This window comes from Impatiens glandulifera, chromosome 3, assembly GCF_907164915.1.
Source record: "Impatiens glandulifera chromosome 3, dImpGla2.1, whole genome shotgun sequence".
NCBI lineage: Eukaryota > Viridiplantae > Streptophyta > Magnoliopsida > Ericales > Balsaminaceae > Impatiens > Impatiens glandulifera.
In genome coordinates, this window is record NC_061864.1 from 24,008,387 (window position 1) to 24,032,285 (window position 23,899).

At 31.0% G+C, this 23,899-nt stretch overlaps 2 protein-coding genes and 1 non-coding gene across 3 annotated transcripts; 1 reads left to right on the plus strand and 2 right to left on the minus strand.

Annotated features, from left to right (window-relative positions):
• Positions 1-2,369: 2,369 nt before the first annotated feature.
• Positions 2,370-2,442, plus strand: TRNAE-CUC. The gene has a single exon. It is a non-coding gene; the product is annotated as a tRNA-Glu (tRNA).
• Positions 2,443-3,174: 732 nt separating this feature from the next.
• On the minus strand, positions 3,175-4,502 carry LOC124930043 (UV-B-induced protein At3g17800, chloroplastic-like; the record flags this gene model as incomplete). Its single annotated transcript, XM_047470410.1, has 2 exons — positions 3,175-4,092; positions 4,180-4,502. Coding segments are annotated over 2 exons (1,089 nt in total), but the record flags the coding sequence as incomplete, so codon positions are not given.
• Positions 4,503-6,539: 2,037 nt separating this feature from the next.
• Positions 6,540-8,362, minus strand: LOC124931683. The gene is made up of 4 exons (XM_047472208.1): positions 8,087-8,362; positions 7,921-8,003; positions 6,839-6,894; positions 6,540-6,756 (listed from the first exon to the last, which is right to left on the minus strand). Exons 1-4 carry the CDS (start codon positions 8,256-8,258, stop codon positions 6,678-6,680), a joined length of 390 nt encoding a protein of 129 aa, XP_047328164.1. The 5' UTR covers positions 8,259-8,362; the 3' UTR covers positions 6,540-6,677.
• Positions 8,363-23,899: the final 15,537 nt, after the last annotated feature.

Below are 23,899 nucleotides of genomic sequence, written 5' to 3' on the forward strand. Positions count from 1 at the left end.
GCTAGCGCTAGTAGCCAGTTTGCACTTAGAGTAGATAAATGTTAAAACTTTTTTTTGCATAGTGATTTGGAGGAGCAAATTTACATGAAGCAACCAAAAGGGTTCACTCAACTTGGACATGAACATCTAGTGTACAGGTTAAAAAAATTGTTGTACGAGTTAATAAAGAAATTGTTGTACGAGTTAAAACAGTCTCCAAGACAATAGTTTAAACGGTTTGACTCCTACATGATTAATTGGTTATAAGAAATGCGAGTATATATAATTGTTGTGTTTATGTCATACTTTAGAATATGAGAAGAATATATTAACTTGTTTTTCAAAATTATTTTTTTTAACTATTAAATTGAAATATTAAAATATTTATGAAGCAATGAAGCGAAATAGACATTATATTGCAAGTAAAATTTTATCAATGAAGCGAAATTATTTCATAAGAGTTGGTTGTCAAAATTTTCAAGATTGATTTTGAAGAGTTTTAGTAATTTGTCAAAATTTTCAAGATTGTATTGGGAAATTGTTCATCCAATTCATATATTTTGTGTTTGTGTGATCACAAGACATTAACAACATGTCAACATTATCTTTTCTTTTGTCACTCTTTTCAATTGTTTTTATAATTCTTTGGATTTCTTAATTAGTAAAAATAAAAAAAACATAAATATAAAATAGTTAGTAGAAGAGAGAAAACAATATTAACATGGCTATTTATAATAAAGTAATAATATAATTTTTGTAAAGTAGGTTATGTCATTCATAAATAAGTTGATTGAAAATCTAACAAGACTTTCATTCACTCTCATGACACATCATTCCTTACCAAAATTTTTGACATGTATTAGTTTTTATAATATTATATGAAACCAGTTTAAATAAGTCCAAAACCATAAACTAAACTTATTTAATATTTTAACAATATGAGAATTGATTTTTTTTCTTCTTTAAACCCTAATAAAAAGCCAAAAGAAACTAAAACCAAAATAGCTAATGATAAAGAGAGATTGGAAAAGAGAAAGTGGTAAGAAAGAGAGGTGTGGTTGATGAAGAAGAATGAGTCAAAATATGCACCACAACTTAACAATTCCATATCAGGACAAAATAATAATTATAATTATAATAATAATCATAATAATAAAATAAAATAAAAGTAGCTACCACCGTAAGAAAGAAACAAGAAAGTCTTATTTTATTCGGATTGTTGTCGTAAACTAAACGTTTTCATTCTCGACATTAATTGCTTTTATTTTGTCTTCACCTCCGCCGTGCATGCATGAATTCGTATTTTTATTTTATACCATAATCAATTCTTAAAATCATTTCTTTATATATTAAAAAAAAACTCCAAATCCTCAAAAACGTGTTTCTTATACGGTACACTTTTGATAATATATTTGAGTGTTTGTTTTTCTCTTTTACAAACTCCATACTTAATTTTATTTAAGTTTAATTTCTTTCATAATTTATAGTAATAGTAATTTCCATTTAAATAAAATACAAATAGTATATATTTGTGTTACTTCTTATTCTATACGTCTCTTCTAGCTAAATAAACAAATTACCAGACATACAAATCTACAACAACTATCATCATATCCTTCCTTCTCTCTCACACACACATTGTTCTTGTCGGTGTCTACACTTTGTTTTTTTAGGAACACCCCCACACGTGAACGTATTTTTTCTGAGGTACTGAAATCTATTTTTTTATTTTTATTTATTTTTTTATTGGTGTATTTTATATTCAATATTATTCCCTCGATATATATATTGAGTGAAAGAATAGATTCTCGATCAGGGGAGACGAATTTAAGTATATATGAATGGAAATTATTTTAATTTTTTTGAAGGAAAAATACATGAGAGAAAGCAGCAGCTAATTAATTTATTAATTGTGATGATTGGAAACAAAGAAAATAATAAAAATATATAGAAGACAAACATGGATACAATTATTGCATATATATATATATATATATATATATATATATATATATATATATATATATATATATATATATATATATTCATAGGATGCTTTATTCTCGACTACAAAATATTACGACCCATTTTTATCAAGTAACAGAAGTTGCTGTTTACTGCGTTTGCATGCATATCCTCACCTAATCTCTGTCATTCCCAACAGACATACAGACAGACAAATGACCAAGTCAAATAATAATAATAAATTTAACTTTGATTAAATGAATACATTTGTAATAGTAAATATATATATAAGTTGATTTTTTTATATGAGTTTATACATTTAAATAAGAATATAAGTATGTACATTTAAGTTAAATTCAAATTTTAATTAAAAATAATAATACTATTAATATTGTTATAAAAAATGTTGGATATGAAAATATAAATCCGTTGTAGTCTAGTTGGTTAGGATATTCGGCTCTCACCCGAAAGACCCGGGTTCGATTCCCGGCAACGGAATCTTTTTGTTTAACATTTGTTTTTCGAATCAGAATATTTTTGTTAATCCTAACATACAAGTCTTCCTAACATACAAGTCTAAAGATACATGTGAGTTTGGACTTGTTTATGGTGTATTTTTTTTACGTTTGGAATAGGGTTGTTGACTATCTAGGTCGTAGCTCGGATAGTTCAAAATATTTTGTATATATCGACCAATAACGATGGGAGAATATCGTCGTTGTTGAGGATTTTTCCGTTACTAAAGGGAAGAGCGATAATATACTAGCTATATTTAATATATTTTAAATCCTAGCTCCGCCTTAGTTGCCAACTAATATCAAAAGATAGACGCTTTATTTGATTTTGGTGTTTAGTGATTATGCAAATATATATTTTGTACATCTCAATAAGTTTTGATTGTAGTTTGAAGACTTCAATTTCTTTAAGGACACCCTTTACATGTATAGGCTATTTCATCGTATATCAAGACATTGTATTTGATTTAGATGGATTCGGCTCTCACTAATAACAAATGATATCTCTAATTTAAATGGATAGTTATCTCCGATGATCGTGCTAACTTTAACAAAGGAATAAACCCCGACAAAAGAAACCCCCCAAAAAAACCAGTAAGGCGCAAATATTTGTTTTGTCAACGATGATCACTCTTTGAGATTCATGGTGCTAGCTTCCACCAATGAATAAACACCAATAAAAGTAACTCAAAAAAACTAGTGAAGCAAGTAAAACTCATCAAACTTCAGTGTTTAATTATTCTACAACAATCTTTCTTTCTTTACATCTCTAATTAATTCAAAAGCCACAAAACACACTACACTGAATATCAGTTTCATTTTGTAGGTTACAGATTAGATGATAATAATAATAATAATATCATTTAACTAATTCATAACGAAATGATACCTGGAATCCACTTGACTCTCGACATCCCATAGAAAAGAACCGAAAGTAACCGCCTCCAGAACAAGTCTTTTCAGCCCGCCAAAGCTAATCTTTATATGATCATGGTTAGAAGGATCAATAGACCCTAATGGCGTCATAACAACCTCAGGTTTCCCAAACAGAGCCTCTGTATGCTTCTCGATCATTGTAACCGCCTCTTTAGACCTAATTGTGGCGTATTTCTGTAGGGTTTCACCGTCGAAAGACATCACGTAGTTTCTCAACTTTGAAGACTTCATTCCATGGCCAAAACCTCCAGGACTAGGCCCACCAGCTCCCCAGGTTTCGGATTCGATCTGAACCGTTTCGTTCTTCTTCCTCTCTTCGTCGTTTATACCTTGAGGAAGATTCTTCATTGTTTTCTCGAGTTGGAATCTTTGATCTACCCGTTTGAGAAAGTAACCGTACATGATAGAAGCTGCGTAAACTTGGCCAACTCTGAGTTTGCTTATTTGAGCTACGGATGTTGAATCGCCTAAACGATTACCCAAAATCAAAGATAAGTGGTTTTGAATCATCTCGTATGCTTCAGGTGAATGGAGACTCTCGAGATTCTCGTTTTGGTTTGCCCATGTGTTTGGTGAAGATGGAGTTATTGAAGGGATTAGAGACACATTTGCTTCCATGAACTTCTGAACAACTAAAGCATACAATATCTCTTCCAAAGCCTTTTTCCTATCATTTGCCTTCACCTCTGCAATCCTCCTGTTAACAGAAACATGAGAATTCAGCTAAAATAGTTCAAAAACGAACAAAACCTTGATATATATATATACATCTAACTACAATTACCTGTATAAGACTAAGTCTGTACCAGAAGGACTGTCATCTTGTTTCTCAGATTCGCGGTCAGTTTGGAGGAGTTCAAGCTGCTGTTCAACAGCAGCAGGAACAAGATGAGGATGGCTTATCATAATCTGAGTTAGAAACTGACCCACAGGAGATTCAAGTTGAAGTGGAGCAATTGGAGCTTCTGGCTCATCAACAGAATCAGAAGACGATGATCGGACTACAAAACATTTCTGGCTTCGAAGTATTCTGAATCCCTTTGCAGACTTAGTCTGGGAAATTAACAAAACATTTGCACAAATGAGACACACATTCAAATACAGATAGATTTATATTTCCTAATCATATTCTAAATGAAGAGAACAATAATCATCAATCAACTGTATAAAAGAAATCTGTATATCCTAACACCATTTCTAATCCTCCCTATTTCAGATTTCAGAACCAAACAATAACATTTCACATGAATTTCTCAAATCTTCAAATTACTAAAAGATACTAATTTTAACCTACCTCAGCCAAGCCAGCTGAAAACCCACTTCTTCCTAACCGCAGCAAATGGGATTTGCTAGAGGATAAATTAACAGAACGAGGAACAGATTGCGAAGGGCGACAGATGATTCCAAACGAAGAACGATTAACAATTGTAGTTTCCATCGACTAGATCTGCAACCAACACAAAATAGAAACTCTTACGATTAATGAGAGAAGGAATCAAGATCAATTTTGGATTGAAAGAGAACTTACCGAATCTTCAGGAGTTGAGTATAAACAAACCCTAGAGAAGAATGTAAATTTGTGTATGTACAATCGGATGAGAGAGAGTCTGGTTTATTTGTCAATTGATGGAAAATTCTTTTATATATATATATTTTATATAATGGTGGAATTTATATTTTATTTATTTATTTATTGATGATTTATTGTGATAGAAAATGTTAGTTTACTTCTCCTCCTTGGAATAAAATATAACCATTCTAAGGCCCAGAAATTATTTTCACAAATAAACTTGTTTTGGGGAGAAAGATCTTTATATTTATAAAAAAAATAGAGTATTTGGCTTAGATTTATTAAAATATATTTAATATTTAAAATAATATAACTAATTCATAGTATTTGACTTTGGAAATTTAAATAATTTGATAAAAATAAATGAGATTAATTTATTTAAATTTAATCAAAACTATATATATAAAAATATCCTAGGGGTGTTTTAGGAACTGCAGTGAACAAAATATTTGTTAATTTTAAGAAAGAGAGAGGCCAAGGCCAGCAGACCATCCACGTTTGTTTGACTCCACAGCCACCTTTGAATTTGTGGTGGCCAGTTAATTTTGTTTTTTTAAAATAAATAAATATAATTTTTTTTTTTTTTTAAGCTAACTATCCCACTTATATTTCAAATAGATCTTTGGTTTATATATTAACCACTCATTTTATTTGAATTACCTTAAAAAATAAAATTAATAATAATAACTATTAAATTACAAATCAAGTTTTATAATTTGGATTTCTTATTCCCATTAATTGATCTTTAATTTATAAAAAACAAATAATAACTATTTTATTTTTTAAAATTAATTAATTGGTTAAATACAATTCTTAACTAACAATCATCTATATTTTTATTTTTTAAATATATATAATTTTTTATCCACTCAGAATACTAATAAAGTTCATTATAATTATTAATTATTTTCTTAGTTTATTTTAAAGTCATTTAGTAAAAATAAAATAAAAATAATTATGACTATTAATTAAATAAAACAAGGATCACTTAAAACGTTTATAAATAAAGTATATTTGAGGAAGAGAGGTTGGTAGTGGTTTACGTGGCTTGTTTGAAATTGACATAATTATTATTTATATTTTGTGGACTGGAGAAGACTTTCAATATGCTTTTTTTTCTTCAATTTTCTTTTTGTAATTTGAGGGAAAAAACATTATTTTTAAAATTCAAAGCAGATGCATGATATTATGTGATATCATTGTAATAAATAAATTTACAAAATATAATAAAGTTTATTTATTTTCTTAAGTGAGACTCTTTATAAATTGGGCTAATCGAAATTAAAAAAAAAATGAATTTATTTGAACCAAATTCAGATTTTAGGAGTTGGTTTATTTATTGAGAAGTTCATTGTCATTTGGTTTCTGAATATGTTTTACAGCATCATCTATTGGTTGGTGGTTGTAGATTTTAATTGTTCAATATTGTATTAAAATAAGAAAAAATTAAATATCATCTTTGGTATAATCTGGAAAATATTTGAAATACCTTCAAAATTTCATGATAATCGGGTTAGACACATTCTTAACTATATATATATATATCGATAAATTTTAGTGCCGGTTCAAATCCGAATTCAAACAACGTGTTGTTTTCAAATAAGGAAAATATTAGATTTGCAAACAAGTAAAAAATAAGAGTAAAAATGTCTTAACCAAAGCCAAAATGCTGAACATAACAGTTGGTGCATCGCGCATACATATAATATTTATTATTGCTCCTTCAACCTCTTCTCCACTTCCTCGAGAGTCTCGATTTCCTTATGGTACTTACAAACCCGATAAATACACCTGTATCCGAGAAAGCATACAAACATTCGTTATATAATCAAAGAATAATCGAACAAACAAACAAACAAACAAACATTCTTACCAGTATAGTAGACATGCTGATGCACATAGAATCACATTCCTTTGAGCCTTGAATATCTGCACATTCAAATCTCAGATGGGTCAAATTATCCAGAAAGTAAACATGAACAAGTTTGAATTACTAATCAATCATTAATATACATAACAAGAAATCTTTAAACTCTTATTATAACTTGTCTCTATCAACATAAAGGAAATTTTGAGGTTTTACAAGTCATTTGTTTCAGGTTTATGATAGTGGATTAATGAAAAGATTCTTACTTTTAACTTAGAATACAGACTTGTCACCATACATACAACTTTAGGTTCAATTTTACAATCCTCACATTAATCAAATCATTCATATCAACTATTAGATCAAGGGTAGAGCGAAAAACTCTAATGACCACAAGGTCTTGAGTTCCAAGTTTTCATGATCAGTTTCAAAATAATATATAACTCAATTTTCAACAAACAAAGTTATTTAGAAACAACTCAAATGACCCATAAATGAACAAGTCTCCCTAGTCCCTAGAGAGAATCACTTAGCCTTCCCACTTACTAAAACCTCCTTGATTGAATCACTTAGTTTATACTGATTTGATCAAAACTTGAATAATTTGTTTAATTTTGACAGCTTACATCCATTATAGTTCTTCTCTAGGAGAAGTTAGTCATGACCCTTTTCAACTTATGTCGTTCTTCATGGAATCGAGGGCAAAAACTCTTTATACTTGAGCTCAAGCCCTAGTGAGTTAATTCTGTATAGATATAACTTCATTCGTAAAAGTAGTATTTCTGTCTACATTCCTCATTTCTGAATACATAATAACTTCATCTTGAATACTAGTTTGAGTACTGATCAAGATGATATCACATTTTCAAATAAATCTAGGTATATATGACTTAAGATTCAGAAATTGATTAACATTTTTACCCTAAATCATGTCCTGGGTCTCAGTGGAATCATACTCATAAACTTATTCACACTTTTATTTGTCAAATCCAGTTATCTAATAACTCAATATGGATGGATACCTAATCTGACCTATTTAGATCTAAGCTCAAACGGAATCAAACAAACAAGCAGCAGATCAGATTTACCGATTTCTCGTAACGATCTCTTTCAGAAGCAGTGCAGGACTCACCAACGCACATCAATCGGTGTTCGTTCTTCCAATAGATATCTATTAAACAGACAATAATGTGTGTTAGATAGAAATGCACAAATCATAGCTAATTTGAAGCAGATTGAACTGAATATATATACCTAAGAGCTGGAAAGCGGAAAAGGGTATGACGAACAAACAAGGTTGGAGGATGAGTGAGATTAGAGAGACGATGCGAGCCTTGATGAGCTTGGGCGATGGAAGAGTAATCAGAATTGCTACGATCGCTTCAACCATCACCGCGTAACTCAACACCATCCATTGCAATCCCATCTCTCGATCTCTTAGCAATGAAGGTTTTCTTTCTTTGTCCTGCGATCTACTTCTACTCTGTACCGTAGAATTTCTCTCTGGTAAAGAGAAAGAAAGAAAGATACTATGACTTCTAGTCAATACATTCACATTACAGCTGATTCAACAAGAAAGATGAAACCAATCAGAAATTTTATTTTATTTTTAAGATCTAATAATATTTTTTTTGAAAAAAAGTAACAATTTATTTTAAACCAAATAAAATATATAATGTGACTATTTAATCAAATTTGATATTTGAATTTGGGGGTAATTTTTATTAAATAAAATTTGAATTATCAAATTTTTTTTTATTTAATTCTCTAATTAATAAATTAAATATATAATAACTTTAATAAGGTAAAAATTAATAAATTTTATAAATAGAATTTTATTTTATTTTATTATATTATATTATATTATATTAAAATAATAAATATTTATTATATATTTAAAAAATATAAATACATATATTTAAAAATTAATAAATAAAAAAAAATTATTTAAGAAAGAAAAATTTGTAATTTTATTATGAGTATAATAAATCACCATAATTAAACGTTATTATATATTATATAGTATTATGATGTATATTTAAAAAAAAATAATAATATAAATGTTACATGGCATATTGATTTTTCATGCTCTTCTAAAATCTAACATGTGCGCAGAAACGAGACAACAATACTTAAGCAATTGAAAATTTATTTTTCAAAAATAATTTTTTTTTGCTTTTTTGCAATTTGACCATTTACGATATTCATCACTCTAGTAGAATTTATTTTCATAATAAAATGAGATTATGTCGCATCTTAACATTTTTTCTTAAATATATAGAGATCGAGGAAAAGATTTATTTTTTAATTTACCTGAAAAATTATTGTTAGTTGATTCCGAATAACAATCTTTGTATAAATTTGTTCTTAATTTCACTAATATATTTGGATTGTGATATGAGTGAAGAGATCTCAATTTGGTACTCATCTCCAACTCAATGAACTTTTCTTCATGAACAATGTTGACAAACATATTGTTTTTAGAGACATCGATCATTTTCATGATCATCTGCGGACTAAATTATTAAAAGATTTTAAAATTCAATGAGATTATAAAAAGTTTCACCTCTTAAGGATATTTCATTCAATAATAAAATGGGATTTATTGTAATTAAGTTAATGAATATTCAATTAGACGTGAGAAGAAGCTAAGTATAAAATCTGAAATAATATAACAATGGCAGCTAATGTTGGATTGGAAGGATATTTAAGAGATATAAATCATTCAGCAAGAAATTGAAAGAGACATAGTTATGCAATTTTTCTAGTTCTGAACTACACAAGTGATAATTGATTCCACCCATTAAATATTGAGAAGATCTCTGCCCTAAACCCAAATGCAGAATCACGCTTCTAAGAAAAACGTTTTCATTTTTTTTTCTTAAAACAAATAATGAAATTTTGTTTGTTTGATAAGAGAATTCCCTGATAATCCTATCAAATCCGACTCGTACAAAATATATATAGAGAGAGGATTCTTACATATACGAATATGTGAATATCTTAAACAAAGAAAACATTAATGAATTGCAGGTAGGGGTGACAATTCAGGTAACGGGTCATGTTTTGGTGTCATGTAATTCTTGGTATACGACCCATTATGGGTCAACCCATACACAACTCATTAAGTTTATCGTATGTGTTTGAATAAAGATAGAAATATTGTATTGAATTGTTAATAATATAATATTGATATTATCACAAATTATAATATTATGATAATATCTTACATATATATTATTTTATATTCTAACATCTCTTCTTAAACTCACGATGTAACACCAATAAACATTAAGAGTTTGTCAGTCAGAAAACGAAAGTGCGAACAACAAGATGGTAATCATCATTCTTAATTTTCTTCTCTTCCTTCTCTTTTATCCAATTCATTGACCATCCACCCCAAAAATAGCTTTACTTCAATTCAGACCAACCAAAATTAACAACCAAACTCATTAAACCATCCTTCACAAACACAGAGAAAAAAAAAATCAAATTCAACTCCCTATTCTCAACAACAACCAAAACCAAAATCAATCAAACCAAGTTTTACAAACATAAGGAAACCCAAACTAAATTCAACTCCCTATTCTCAACAACAACAACTAAAATCAAACCAAGATCGATCAAACCAAGCTTCAAAAACTTACTCCAATTTCCTCTACTCCAAGACTAATAATAAAACCAACCTTCTTCTAAACCATCTAATTCAACTAAATCAACATTCGACAAGTTACCCTCCTCACTCAAGAATAAAAACAATCAAACACATTTCCAGTAGCTACCAAATTCCCTAATCTAATAGTCGAAAAAAATTCATGAAATCTAAAACCCCAGATAAGCTTATTTTCTTATGACCACCGACAAAAAATAATATAAATAATAAATGATTAGAGTCCTCCATCAATGACTAAGGTATAATCATTGATGAAGGCAGCGGAAGACTATCACTTGATTGACTCAAAACGGTAATCTGACTCTAATACCATGTTTGAATAAAAAGATAAATATTGTATTGAATTGTTATATAGGTTCTGTCTATTATATATATATATAGATATTATAATTAACAAATAAGGAAACTAATATAATATAATATTTATATTATCAAAATTTATAAAATTGTGATAATATCTTACATATATATTGTTTTGTTTTTTAACAGTGTGTATCATTTTAACCCAAACGGTGTATTAACGGGTTGACACGACACGACCTGTTATAACGAAATTAATTTCGGGTCAACACGTTTACGTGACATTATCTGACACGAAAAGACACGGAATTTATTTAATTACCTATACATGACCTGTAAAGAAACGATTACCTATTAAACATTAGATTTTTGGGAGAGAAAACAAGTTGAGAGTCGTACCTATTGCTGGGTTGCGGCTAGCGAACGCTAAAGGGAAAGGTGAACGGCGGAGTGAGATGCTGCGGCGAACGACGGAGGGGAGACCTGTGGCTGGAACGTTGGTCTCGAGTTGGGGTTGTGAGGTTGGGTGTGGAAAGGTCTCAAGAGTTTGAGGAGTGAGAATCAAGAAAAGAGTTGACTTGGGTGTTTGAGGAGGGGCGAGTTATTTACGGGTTAGAATCGTGTAACATGGGTAACGAGTAATCCGTTATTAATAATTGAAATGAGTCGTTATTGTATCTAACGGGTATACACGATAATGACTCTTACACGACCCGTTAATAAAACGAAACGAAAAAGTCACCACACGAAAAAGACACGAACCATTAAGGAACGACCCAAACTTGTTAATAATGTGTTGCGTTTGTGTCGTGTAAAAAATTACCGCCCTTAATTACATGTTTATATATATATATATAGCATGCAAGTTTGTATAGATAAATTCATTGATTAGATAAAATAGATTAAACCTGGTTAATGACACCTTTGAATTCTTGGAGAACTTGAGAAGAGTGAAAACATAGTTTAAAGAGGGGGAGAGAACAAAGTTATGAATATAATTTACATAAACCCGCAATCTGTTTTGTTACTATTAGTGTTAAAAAAATACATGATTATTTTAAAAAATAATTATCAGTTATAATTTAAAAAAAATGAGAGATACTTTTTGCTATAAAATATTTAAAATGTATTAATATATAATAATAAAATAAAATTAATAATTTAAAAGAAAAAATTATTTTAAAGAGTCATACAATCAATAACGAAAGTTTTATTTTTTATTTTTATTTTTAAGGACTAATACTGTTATTATTTTTTAAATTTTTTTAATCAAAAAGTGAAAGAAACCTATCTTTTTTAAATGAGAAAATTTAAATACATTCATAAAGAACAAAATAATCACAATTTTATTTTTGTTAGCCATCCATCCAAAGAATTCAGAAAAAAAAACTTTTATATGAGTCCGAATAATTAATATTTTTTTATTAGTTTAATAAAATATGTACTTTAATTAAATTGAAAATTTAAAAATTAGATCAGGGTTAGAAAAAAATTCCAAAATGCTTAATAACCTGCATGCTGTCTTTAGTACATTTTTTTTTTTTTAATTTTAATAAATATATATATATATATATATATATATATATATATAGGTTGTGTTTTAAAAAACATAATGTTTATATAAAATAAAAGAGGAGTGATAAAGTGAGGGAATGACATGTCATCACCTTCATTGGTTGGAAAATGTAAAAGTGGGAGGAAAGAGAGAAATTATTTGATTTTTCAGCGAATAAGATTATGCCACGTCATTTCCTCACCAAATTCCCTCACCTAATCATTTCTCAAAATAAAATTATACACAATCATTTTCTTATCCAGTTATAAAATTTATGATATATATTTTTATTTTAAAAAATTAGAACTAAATATCTAAAAAATTCAGTCAAAAAATTCATTATAAATCAAAATTATTTTTAAGAAACAAAGTGTGCCTTCCAGAAATGACAGTAGTGTTTAGTGTTTACTATCCCGTAATTCCCATGAATAAAAGGTTGACGTTCATTGATCATAGCGTCATTCTCCATCAACAAAGAATTTATACTGCATATAACAAAAACCCAAATTAAGCTTTGGACACAATCTGAATCTAGATGAACAAGAAGGAAGAATATAAGATGATTATAAAAAAAAATGGGATAAATATATAACCCGCAAAAACACTTAACCATTTAACCAGGCGTAGACGGGTTGAAACCCAATAATTTATGATTATCATCGTTGTAGTTGAACAATGAACTTTGGCGCATGTTGATTTGGATTATGGATCCGCGGGTGGAATGGAGGATAGCTTACAGTTGGCTAGCCTTTTGCATTCAATGCACACAATCTCCCATCAATTGTCTCCCATTGCCGCCAATTGTGTTGCAGGGATTGAACTTCTTCAAGCCGATACATTTTGATTTGCATTGCTTCCAATCACTATCCTGGATTATTTTTGTTTAATGGCGGTAGAACTGGTGGACTTTCCATCTATCCTTAGGATTTTCAATTCATTCTGAATTCAAAATAGATGTGCAACATCTCTTTTAGATTTTCTAGCTAATGGAGAATTTCTATACAAGGATTCGTGCTGTTAATTTGCTGGGAAGTTGATCAGGTATTCTTTATACCCCTCAGTCAGTAATCATTTGATGACTATTTCAATTATTTGATTGATCAAAACAATTTTACGTTCTAGTATTTTAGTTTTGATGTGATAGAAGATATAATGTTTAATTCATTGAATTGAATGTATAACAATATTAGCCTTATAAGGGAACTCCACCTTTGCTTATTGATTCATGGGCTTTTTCGTTTTTCGTTAGTTATTTAAATAACTCAATTCAAAAACAGCATCCGAAGATTAACGACAGCAAGTGATTGAACTTGATTGAGTTCAGTAGTTTCTCATCTAAAATTCTAAAATATATTATATTTCAAATTATTATTTTTTATTTATATTAATATTTTAAATATTTTTACCAAAAAAAATTTCAGAATCTCATCTAAAATTCTAAAATATCTTATATTTCAAATTATTCTTTTTTATTTATATTAATATTTTAAATATTTTAACCAAAAAAAATCTCAGAATCTTAGAATTATCACCGATCTTGAAGACCATGCAAGTCTTGAGTATAAAACAAATATGAGATAATGAAGGATTTTGTTAATTATAAATATCTATATAATAACTAATCATTTTTTGTCATTATCTCAAGATTTTTAAAAAAAAATTGGGATGTAGTCGGACATGAAGTTAGCGAAGGTGTTCTCGAGTTCTTTCAGAATAGGAGGATGCTTAAGCAATGGAACGTCATGATACTCAATTTGATCCCAAAGTTCCTAGTACCCGAGGGAATTCATGATTTTAGATCCATTTCGTGTTGTAATGTCATTTATAAGATCATTTAAAAAATTATTTCTAAACGCATTAAAACAATCATACCTATTTTTGTTAGTTTAGGTCAATCTGCTTTTATTCTGGGTAGAAATATATATCGCATAATATCCTTCTTATGTAGGAGCTTTTAAAGAGTTACGGTAAGAAATTCATATCTCCCCGGGTGGTTTTTAAAGTTGATATTTAAAAAGGCTTTGACTAAATGGCCTGTTATTCATGATTTTCTGAGTGCTTCAAGTTTTCTGGTTATTGTTATCGATTAGATCTGGCAATGTATCTCAACTCCTCACTTCATTGTAAACGTTAACGAAGTTCATGATGGGTTTTTTCAAAGGAGAAAACGGGGTAAGACATGGATATTCTCTCTCTTATTACCTTTTTGTTCTCATCATGAGGATCTTTGAGAGCGTCTTAAAAATGCTCCGAAAGAATCTTCCATACATCCACCATCCACAATGCAGGGAGGGGGATATCACACACGTATGCTTTGGGAACAATCTTTTCATTATGGCACACACAGATATTGAATCTATTAACACTATTAAGGAAGCATTAACAATATTTTCTAGTCTTACAAGTTTGATTATTAATGAAGGAAAAAAATTAGCATTCTATAGTGGTGTGAAAGAGGAAACAAAAGCAAGTATCTTTAGCATAATGGAGATTCAAGAGGGCACTTTACCGGTTCATTACTTAGGAAACCATTATCGGCTAAGCAACTACAAATTTCATATTGTAGACCGCTTATTGAGAAAGTCAAGAATTCGATGAATGGTTGGGCAACAAAAAGACTATCTTATGCGGGCTGGATTGAGCTGGTTATGAAAGTCATTATAGAAATCATTAGATTTTGGGCACAACAAATCATTTTCCCAAAAAAGGTAATGAAGGATCTTGATTGTCTTATGAGGAACTTCATTTGGGGGAATCAAGGACAATGTGGGAAAAAAGTGAAGTGAGCTGATGTGTGTAAACTGAAACATGAGGGTGGAATTGGATTGAAAAATTGCATAAAATGAAACAAGGCTCTCACGCTAAGGCATCTTTGGGTGTTAAAAAAGAAGCAGGATTCATTGTGGATAAAGTGGGTACACACAAGGTTTATGAACAATGAAGTGAGTATATGGACTTCAAAGATTAAACTGGAAATGACCTGATCGTAAGAAGATTCTCAAGCTTAAGGACAATGATATACCTTTGTTTGATATCCGGTTAGGGGATGGTCGGGGAACATTGTTTTTGAAAATTTGCCTATAGTTCTTAAGACAAAATTTGGTGGGGTGCGTATTCGAAGGGACTGTCTTAATTCAACGGTTCTTGATATTCGGGGTGGAGATTGGAATGCACTTCTGAGGCGTATTCCGGAAAGTGTTATGATTCTCGGCTTCATACAAACGATGCACTTTAATGACACTATCGACTCACGGGTTTAGAAGGTGGAAAGAGACGAAAAGTTCATTTCAAACCAATCTTGAGAGTCTATTCGCGAGAGGGAGAGCGATGTGGACTGGTCTCATGTCGTATGGTCCTCCAAAATCATTTTGAGGCAGCAATTTGTGTTGTGGTTGTTTTTTAGGAAGAGACTTTCAATTAGGGATCGTTTTAAAAGTTTTATGGGTATTCCGAATTCTAAATGCCTACTTTGTGATGGCAATGAAGAGACGATGAATCATTTATTTGGTGGTTGTTTGTTTACATTTGAGTTATGGAGGTGGTTTACAAAAACTATGGAGTTAGCTTTCTTCCCCTCGGATTGGATTGATATCAAGGAGGTGGCCATTTTGAAAGTTAAAGGTAATCTATTTCATTCAAATATGATGAAGTGACATTGAATATGATGAAGTCACTCAATCTAGCAACTTCAAGGCGAGCTTATAAACTTATTATTGTTTGTTTGAAAAGCTGTAACTCATTTGTTTAAATGTTTTGTTTGTGTTTATTCATTTGGTTTGTAATTCCGATTTTTAAAAACTAGAGCAAAAGTTTGTTTTGTTCTAATTCATGAACTTATGTAGGTTTTCCCCCTTTTAGGGGGCTTATTAATGAAATGACACTACGTCGTTTTCCAAAAAAATAATCATTTGATCCTATCAATTACTTGATTGAAGATAACATTTTTGCATTATAGTTTTGATCACTCTAGTTTTGATCAGATAGAAGATATAATGTTTAATCTATTGAAGGAATGTTTAACAATATTAGCTCTAAGATAAAAAAAAAAAAAACAAGGGCATCCTCTACCTTTGCTTAATGATTCATGGGCTTTTTCGGTTTTTGAGTTATTTAAATAACTCAATTCAAAAACATCATCTCATTTTCCCTCTCATTCATCTAAAATCCAAAAATACTTTTTATTTTAAATTATTATTTATTATTTTATATTAATATTTCAAGTATTTTTTACCAAAAATCTCTAAATTCTTAGAATTATCATCACTTTTTAAATAACCATATTTTTTTAAGAGTCGTGATAAATTTGAAAATAAAAACAAGACCACGAATCTGATGTGCCATGTCACTTGTGTAGGAGAGAGAAACAAAAAAAATATGCTACAAAAATGGCCATGAAAAAAAAACACCCAAAAACTCTCCAACATTGCCATGTTCGGGACAAAAAACTCCTGAAATGGCCATTTTATTGGAATTTTTTTCTCGTCGTAGCCTTACTTTCGTTATAATATATTTGCCCAAATTATTTCTCTTTATTTAAACCCCTAATCCTAGTAAGAACATATAAGTCTTGAGTATAAAACAAATCTAATATAATAAATGGTTTTGTTAATCATAAATATCTATATAACAACTAATCATTTTTGGTCTAATATCCATCTTCCGCCCTCTCGAGTCTCGATTAGTAAACAAAGAGAGAAGCGACAGACTTTCATATTCCCTCTTCACAAGTTCACGGTTAATTCAAATCTTTTCTAAAGCAGGTTTAATACCATTCAAATATATATGTATATCTTACATATAATGTTTTCTTTCTTTAATACATAAATTCACATATAATCCTTATATTCTCCTTCAATTGTACGATTCGAGTTTGATCGGATCACCTTGTAATTCTCTTATTGAATAATATATAGTTTTGTTGTATTCTCGATAAAATAAGGTTTTTTTTATGAATAGTGATTCTGCATTTTGTGTTGGATTTAGTTGATGGGGTTTAGGACAAGATTCTTCTTTACAAGATTTAATGGGTAGAATCTATTCTCACTTGTGAAGATATGAATTAAAAGAATTCAATAACTCATGTATGTGTTCATCATCTCTTTCAATTTCCTATAGTATAATTTCTATATCTTTTAATATTTCATATTTTATCATCTCGATCACATCTAATATAATATAATAGAAATTGTTCATTACCTTTATTGCAACTAATCCCATTTTATCATTTGAATGAATATTAGGATATTTTCATAATCACTACTAATGAACATGATTATCATTCCTGATCATGAATAAAAGTCCACTCGAGTTGGAAATGAGTACCAAACTGAAACTCCTACATTAATATCACGATCTAAATATATTAGTAAACTTAAGAACAATTTTGTTAGGATCAGGATCGCTAATAGGAACTAAGGTCCAACTATTGTTGAACACTTACACACACAACAATTGATAATAACCCTATTAGAGGTTGATTATCTCGTTTCCACTCTACACAAATCGTCACAAACTCTTGACAAAGTTAAGTGCGAAACTGTTAGTTTGGGTTTGAAGCAACAAATGATCAACAGAAATAATGAGATAAAGAAGAACACATATTTTATGGATGTTCGGAGACAAAAGCTCCTACGTCACCCCTTCTTCTCAAACCTTTGAGAAGGATATTCACTAGAAAATTCAACCTGTTTACAACACGTACACAAACTCAGTTGAACAACCACGATTTAATTACTGCTTGTTTTCGACCTTTCAATATACTCACTCTGTTGAACATGAATGAATTCTGTCAACTTACAATGCTCACCACTCACACAGCATAGGTAGTATTTTAATACACTTGAGATTCTAACACACTTTTTGAGAACTTGTAAGTTTCGAAAGCTTCAGCGATTTGATAGCAAAGATTCTGGGTGTCGAGAAAAAGTGTTAAAGTAGATTAAATTATGATTTCTTAAGTGGGCAAAGATATCAATAGATATATTTGTGACTTCAATGGCTATATCTACTTCATGAGACCACTGTCTTCACTTTGATTGGTACAACATAAGAGATATTATTTGATCTTGTCTGTACTTTGATTATAATAAGTTAAGATGACATTAATTGGATTATCATTCCTAGGAGAATGTAGCAAGAATAATTTTTTCTTTTGGTGCTCTTGACAGTCTGAACTATATTAACAGACAGCTGCTATCAAAATATTTTCCTCAGACTTACACCAAAATGGAAATAAAATTCTGATGTAGCATAAAGCTGATTTATGCTGTTAAGTAGTGAAAATAATACCATACGCGCTTCATGGAATGCTTAAATGTAGAATGTCGAATTTTCTTGTAGAGAGCCGATATATGGAAATTCGGACGCACGCTTTCTGAAATGCTGATATTTGGAAAGTCGGATCCAAATGTCGATGTCTTCCGAAGGCCGATTTTGTGAGTGCTGATCTTCCAAAAGCCGAACTTTTGAAAGCCGAACTTCCGAATGCTGAACATCTGAATACCAAACTTCCGAAAGCTGAACTTCTGAATACCGAACTCCCGAAAGCCAAACTTCCTAAAGCCGAACTTCCGAATGCCGAACTTCTGAATACTGAACTTCCGAAAGCTAAACTTCCGAAAGCCGAACTTCCGAAAGCCGAAATTCCAAATGCCGAACTTCTGAATATCGATATTTTCCGAAAGCCGAATTTCCGAAAGCCGATATCTTCAAAAGTCGATAACTTCCGAAAGTCAAATTTGGTTTAGTCTGCATATTATTATTTTGCCAAAATTAGTTTCTTATTTTAAATAGTTAATTAATACTACTACTTAATTAACTATTTTTTACTTATCAATTTTTTTTTTTATTATTTAAACTAAATATTCAAAACATAGTAATTTTATAATTGTTGGCTAGTTTCTTAAGTTGATTAACATATTTAAATAGTTAATTGGTATTACTACTTAATTAACTATTTTTACTTATCAATTTCTCCCTTTTTGATTATTTAAACTAAATATTCAAAACATGCCGTTTATTTCTTAACAAATTCTCCCTTTTTGATTGTTTTATCCTAAAACTATCAAATTTAGCTAGATAAGAGAAAAATCAGTTTGACTATGTAAGCATTAATAGCCCTGTCTGATAACCAAAATAATGAGAGGCAATTAGTCAAAAATTTCAAACATTTGGCCACAATAATAAAATATGTTCATGATAGAAGTAAGATTGAATAGATATATTGCGGTAATGAGAGGGGGGGGGGGGTTTAACGTCTCCCTTTCGATTTTAGATCCGGTTTTGTAAAGTCGCATATGAATCTCGTCATGAAACCCTAACTTGGTTGACCCGGAATATTGATTTTAGGACTCTTTTCCCTTTGATGATCAGGTACGTTGTCAATGGAACTCCCATCACCTCGTCGTAACCTTCGATTTGACCGAGCACTGCGTGGGATCACCGGTTGAGGCGCTTCAGGTCGAGACCGAGAGTTCGCAACTTGAGCGTTATATTGGGACAACGTCATATTATCCATCGCAGCCCTGAGTTGAGTAGTCTTCTTTCGTTTAACTGTTTTAGGCTTTTTGGCAGTATTCGCTTGGTTAGCAGCTTCATCTGCATTTTCCTCTTTCTGAATACGTCGGGCAGCCTCCTCATGTTCTCTGAGTTTCTCGGCATCAGCAACGTTTTAAGATTTTACCATTTCTATGAGTTGCAAAGAGATGACTCCAACAACAGACTTTGTTTCTGTCTGGATGGTGATTGTCTTGTGGATCATGGGTTTCATCTATCACAGTTCTTGCCTCAGCTTTGCCAGTTCTTAATTATGGGAACTTGAAGAAGATGTTTGCTTCCTTTCCATTTCATCCAGTCGGGCATTAATAGATTCTTGCCATGGAGCTAGAGCGTTCAAGATAATCTGCCGAATGTCCTACCTTAGGGTTTCCTTAGAGTCGGATCGAGTTGAGACGTGAGATCCAAGAGCAACGGATCAGAGAGGTCGGGCATGGTGAAAGTTAACTTGAAGAGACAATTCCAGACGGACCGGTCCTTCAATATTTTCATTCATTTTCTCATGACCATGACCAGATATTTTTTAGGTTCAGAAGACTTACCCGATTTAAATTGAGCAAGGGTCGGCATCTTGGCAGGTGGAGCTTCAATTTCCTCTTCAACGGGTGGTTGTTCTGGGGAGGGTTAACATTTTTGTCGGCCCAGGATTTTCAATTTGACAAGAAGATGCAAGATCCTTGTCAGCTATAGATAGAGGATTAGAGTTAGCTGTGTATTGCTTGTCCTCGTTTTCATATTCATTTGATATTATTCCTAGTAGGCTAGAGTCCGTTACGTCAGCCGAAGTAATTTTATTTCTTTCGGCAATTCGTTCAATATCTTGTTTAGACATTCCAAGATATTTTTCTTTAACGCACCGTCTTCTAACTTCATATCCCTAAAAAACTCATGTTCTTTAGAGGGATTTCAGATTGTCTTTGATGTCCGAGCCTCGTTAATAGGTGGTTGTTCGATTCTGATAAGTTGAAATTCACCTTGAGAACGGGGCATTTCTTCAATGAAATCCAACAGTTCATTTCCGCTTCATGGAATGCTTAAATGTAGAATGTCGGATTTGCTTGTAGAGAGCCAATATTTGGATATTCAGACGCACTCTTTTTGAAATGCCGATATTTAGAAAGCCGGATCCAAATGTCGATGTCTTCTAAAAGCCGATTTTGTGAGTGTCGAACTTCCGAAAGTCAAACTTCTAAATGTCGAACTTCTGAATATCAAACTTCCGAAAGACGAACTCCTGAATATCGAACTTCCAAAAGATGAACTTCCGAAAGACAAACTTTCGAATGCCGAACTTTTGAATACCGAACTTCCGAAAGCCCAACATCCGAATACCGAACTTCCGAATGTCGAACTTTTGAATATCGATATTTTCCAAAATCTGAAATTTCGAAAAACGATATCTTCATAAGCCGATATTTTCCGAAAGCCAATAACTTCCGAAAGTCGAACTTGGTTTAGTCTGCACATTATTATTTTGCCATAATTAGTTTCTTATTTTAAATAGTTAATTAATACTACTACTTATTTAACTATTTTTTACTTATCAAATTTAATGCAACAGTTGTTGATTCAGACTCAACTAACAATGATTTTTCAAGAAAAATAGAAAGGGAGAGTCTCCTCCTTAGTCTCAATAAATTTGGGAAATATTTTACGCAAATGAGGAAATTTCTAGGATGCAACATAATCTCATTCTACTATGGAAATAAATTCTACATAGTGATGAATATCTTAAATGTTCAAATTGCAAAAAAATCAAAAAAGGAGAAGGTTTTTTTGGGAAAATGGATTTTCAATGGCTTCAAATTAAAAATATTGTTGTCTTGTTTGTCCGTGTCAGAAAACATGCAAAATCAATATTGCAGATAATATTTATATTATAATACTTGTTTCTGTTGGATTATTTTGTGAAATCATCAGTCTTCTAAATTGTTTAATGATCGTAAGATAACATTAATAAAATTTGTCTTAACCTTAAAAGATATAACTCGTATGAAAATTTTGGTAGAAGTAGTGGCGATAGGAGAAAGAAAGAAAGATATAACAAGAATGATGAGAGGTCCTTGAAAAAAGAAACTAGATCTCCAGGATGGAATAATTTGTTTTTCTTACCTCACACCTTCCCAAATTATTGACTTTCTAAATGGATCAGATATCCATTAAAAGAATGGTGTGCGAAATAATGGTTTATTCTTGGAAGTTGTTTGGCCACTTTTGCTTGCACGAGGGTAGCACTTAGAGCAGCTGAGATCATGTTATATCAAAATAGAATATTTAGTCTTTCTAGTTCCAGGGTTGCAATGTTCTCGAGGAAAAGAGGAGGGGGATTAATAAAAGGAATGCACTATTTTGATTTAGTTTCGGATGTCTTGAACAAGGATTCTTCGGATCCTAGACTTCTAGAGGTTTCTCTAGAGGAAGAGTCGCTAAAAGAGTGTGAAAATCATGATTCAATGAGAATGTTCTATAATGTGGTGGAGACTATCAGTCATGTAGATTCTGAAAACGAAATGGATCTTAACCTTCGTCTAGAGGCTGATGAGAGCAGTTCTGAGCCTGTTAAGAAACGATAGAAGAATAAGATTGTAGATGAACCGTGTCCATTGTTTGACCTTAATTATCCTCCTCTAGTGTTGTTTGACCTTAATTATCCTCCTAAAGTTCTAGCCGGTTTCAATCCACGTGACATTTTTTGACGAATGAAGAAGGCGGCCTAAATTGTAATGAGCCGAAGATATCATCGGTTATTGAGAATGGTGTCGAGCAGAGGAAGAGTAGTAGGAAGAGTCCCCTAACAGCAAGAGTAATGGAAGCTCTGGTTGATGGGTTTTTGATAATAGAAAGTCGTTCTAGAAGAAAATCAACATACACTTTCATTCGAATATCTTCATTTCTTCGTTAATTTGTGATCGGCATTTATTTTATTTTATTTTTGTCTTATAGAATTTGATTTGTGAATATTTAGCTTAAGTTTAGAGGATTTTATTTAATTTTCTAGTTATAATGTATGAATTCAGGTTTTGATGAATTGCTACATATAAATGATTAGGATTTAAAACTATAAATTAAAAAAGTTTATAAATATGCAGCACTTCAAATGGTCAGATTGCAAGAAAGTCAAAAAGGAGAAGGTTGTTTCTTGGAAAAATGGATATTCAATGGCTTCAATTTAAAAATATTGTTGTCTCGTTTGTCTGTGTCAAAAGAACATGCAAAATTAATATTGTAGGTAATATTTACATAATAATTCTTGTTTTTGTTGGATTATTTTAGTCTCTAATAATCATTGTGAAACAAACATCAGGCTTCTAAATTGTTTAATGATCGTAAATAACATTAATAAAATTTGTCTTAACCTAAAAGATATAACTGGTAAGAAGAGTTTGGTAGAAGTAGTGGCGATAGGAGAAAGGACTAAAGATGAGAGGTCCTTTAAAAAGTAAATTAGATCTCCCAGATGGAACATGTTTTTCTTCTCTCACGTCTGCCCAAATTATTGGCTTTCTAAGTGAATTAGATATCCATAAAAGGAAGGGTGTGCGGAATAATGATTTATTCTAGGATGATATTTGGCCACTTTTGCTTGCATGAGGGTGGCACTCAGAGCAGTTGAGATTGTGTTATACCACAATAGAATCTCTAGTCTTTCTAGTTCTAGGGGTTGCAAAGTTCTCGAGGAAAAGTGGAGGAGGATTAGTAAAAGTAATGCACTATTTTGATTCAGTTCCGGATGTCTTGAACAAGGTTTCCTTGGAACCTAGTCTTCTAGAGGCTTCTTAGGAGGAGAAGCCGCTAAAAGAGTGTGAAAACCATGATTCAATGAGCCTATTCTATAATGTGGTGGACACTATGAGTCATATAGATTCTGAAAACGTAATGGATCATAACTTCCGTCTAAGGCTTATTGGGGGTAGTTCTGGTCCTATTAAGAAATGATAGAAGAATAAGATGTTAGAAGAACCGCGTTCGTTGTTTGACCTTAATT

Bases quoted from the DNA above. Each gene is read 5' to 3' on its own strand.
- LOC124931683 (XM_047472208.1), bottom strand. From the start codon at position 8,258: ATGGGATTGCAATGGATGGTGTTGAGTTACGCGGTGATGGTTGAAGCG. The intron at 8,004-8,086 runs GTATATATATTC...TCTGTTTAATAG, and splicing joins TTCCGCTTTCCAGCTCTTAG to ATATCTATTGGAAGAACGAA. The intron at 6,895-7,920 runs GTAAATCTGATC...TTGAATGTGCAG, and splicing joins GAGATCGTTACGAGAAATCG to ATATTCAAGGCTCAAAGGAA.